General features: G+C 55.6%; 1 protein-coding gene across 1 annotated transcript in view; it reads left to right on the top strand.

Annotated features, from left to right (window-relative positions):
• ZNF274 (zinc finger protein 274) overlaps nucleotides 1–1697 on the top strand; it is a 32270-nt gene that overhangs the window by 27747 nt on the left and 2826 nt on the right. The window contains exon 6 of the mRNA XM_006877341.1: nucleotides 957–1098. Coding sequence (XP_006877403.1) covers nucleotides 957–1098 — 142 coding nt within the window. The remainder of the gene's footprint in view (nucleotides 1–956; nucleotides 1099–1697) is intronic.

Genomic DNA, 1697 nt, shown 5'->3' with positions numbered 1-1697 from the left:
AGAGGGAGAGTAGGGATCACAGTGTTGGGATGTTACCAGGGAGCAGGAATGCAGAGGGAGAATAGGGATCACAGTGTTGGGATGTTACCAGGAGGGAGGAATGTAGAGGGACACAGAGTGGTACCAGGTCCCAGCATCCTGGTGGGGCACGAAGTGAGACTTGGTGGGGCTTTTGGGTGCCTGGAAGGTTGAGCAGGCTGGGAGCTGCAGCATCCATGGGTATGGAGTAGGTCTGGCTTCTGGGTTCCCTCAGCAGCCCCTGCGTCCAGGTGGAGAAAGCAGAGCAGCTCTGAGAGGCTGGAGAAGGGATGGCGGGAGGGTCTCAGTCCCTGGAGCTGGGTGCATGGAACGTGAGCCCCAGGAAGCCCCTGCCCTGCACATATAGACTTGGGCTCTGTGCCCCATACTGTAGTAACCATGGATGTTTTTGTGTGCTTCACATTCAGATACGGAGCGCTGCTGGTACAGGGGTAAGTGTCTGACTACTAAGGTCAGTAGCCACTGCCCAGGAGAGAGATGGGCTTCTGTACAGATGACAGCTTTGGAAACCCTGTCCTACAGTGTCGCTTTTCCAATATTAGCGTTTCTTTCATCAGTAAACAGGCACATGGGGAAGGCCCTCCCAGGGGCACTGTCTTTCAGAAGGGGTGGTCACCAAGGCCTAGAAGAGTCCGACCACCTACCTCTGTGTTCCACCCAGGAAGTAGCAGAGCACTCTTGTCTCTGCATGGTGCCCGGGGGTTGGGGGCAGCCTCACATGTAAGTGGGGAGACAAGCACTCCTGTCTGCATGGTGCCTGGGACCAGGACCAACACTCTGGTTTTATCAGAGGGATGATCTGTCTCAGGTCCTGAATTGGCCTCTCTCCTCAGTGCCGCAATAAACGCTGCTGGCATTTCCCCAGACAACTCTTCAGTGCTCCGGCCAAGGCACAGGGTGTGTGCTGATGGGGTCCATGGGTGCTGTTGCAGGAGGCAGTGACCTTCCAGGACGTGGCGGTGGGCTTCAGCCGGGAGGAGTGGAGCCTGCTCGGCCCGACGCAGAGGACAGAGTACCGCAATGTGATGCTGGAGACCTTCGGAAACCTGGTGTCTGTGGGTAAGGTGCTGGCCCCACTGCATCCTCCTCAGCTCACCTTCTCGGGGCCTCCAGCATGCCTTTGAGGGTCCCTCACGCATTGCTGGCCTATTGCTGGGCTCCCTAGGATTTCAGTTCTGGTGAAGGCAGTAACAACTGAAGACAATGACTTTCTGTCAGGAATGTTCCATCCAGGTGATTTACTGTCAGCACGTTTGTGGTCATCACAGGTTTAGTGTCTCGTCCAGGGCTGGGCGTTGGTACACAGGTCCTTACCCTTGTCTTGCACTATTGTGTCACTGTGAGAAGTAGCGTGGGTACCTGAGCGTTCCCTCCTTTCTCCTCTCCCTGCTTCTGTCCCTGTCACCAGCTGGCCCTCCACAGGACTTGTGGACCCAAACCTGGCCTGTCTCCCATCTTCTCTCCTTCCCAGCACACTCTAGAGACCATTAGTGCCCACGTAGACCCAGATACCTGAGTCCTCACACCCAGGCACACCGTCAAATACAACACATACCATCTGTCATTGTCTTTTTCCCCATTGGAAACATCCCGTGGTTCCACCCTTTTCATGGGTACAGACCATTGACATAGTGTTAGCGTTCTCACGTAGCGTTAGC

This window comes from Chrysochloris asiatica, unplaced genomic scaffold, assembly GCF_000296735.1.
Source record: "Chrysochloris asiatica unplaced genomic scaffold, ChrAsi1.0 scaffold00485, whole genome shotgun sequence".
NCBI classification, from domain to species: Eukaryota; Metazoa; Chordata; class Mammalia; order Afrosoricida; family Chrysochloridae; genus Chrysochloris; species Chrysochloris asiatica.
Note: the sequence above shows the minus strand (reverse complement) of the source record. Positions and strands in the feature narration are given on the sequence as shown.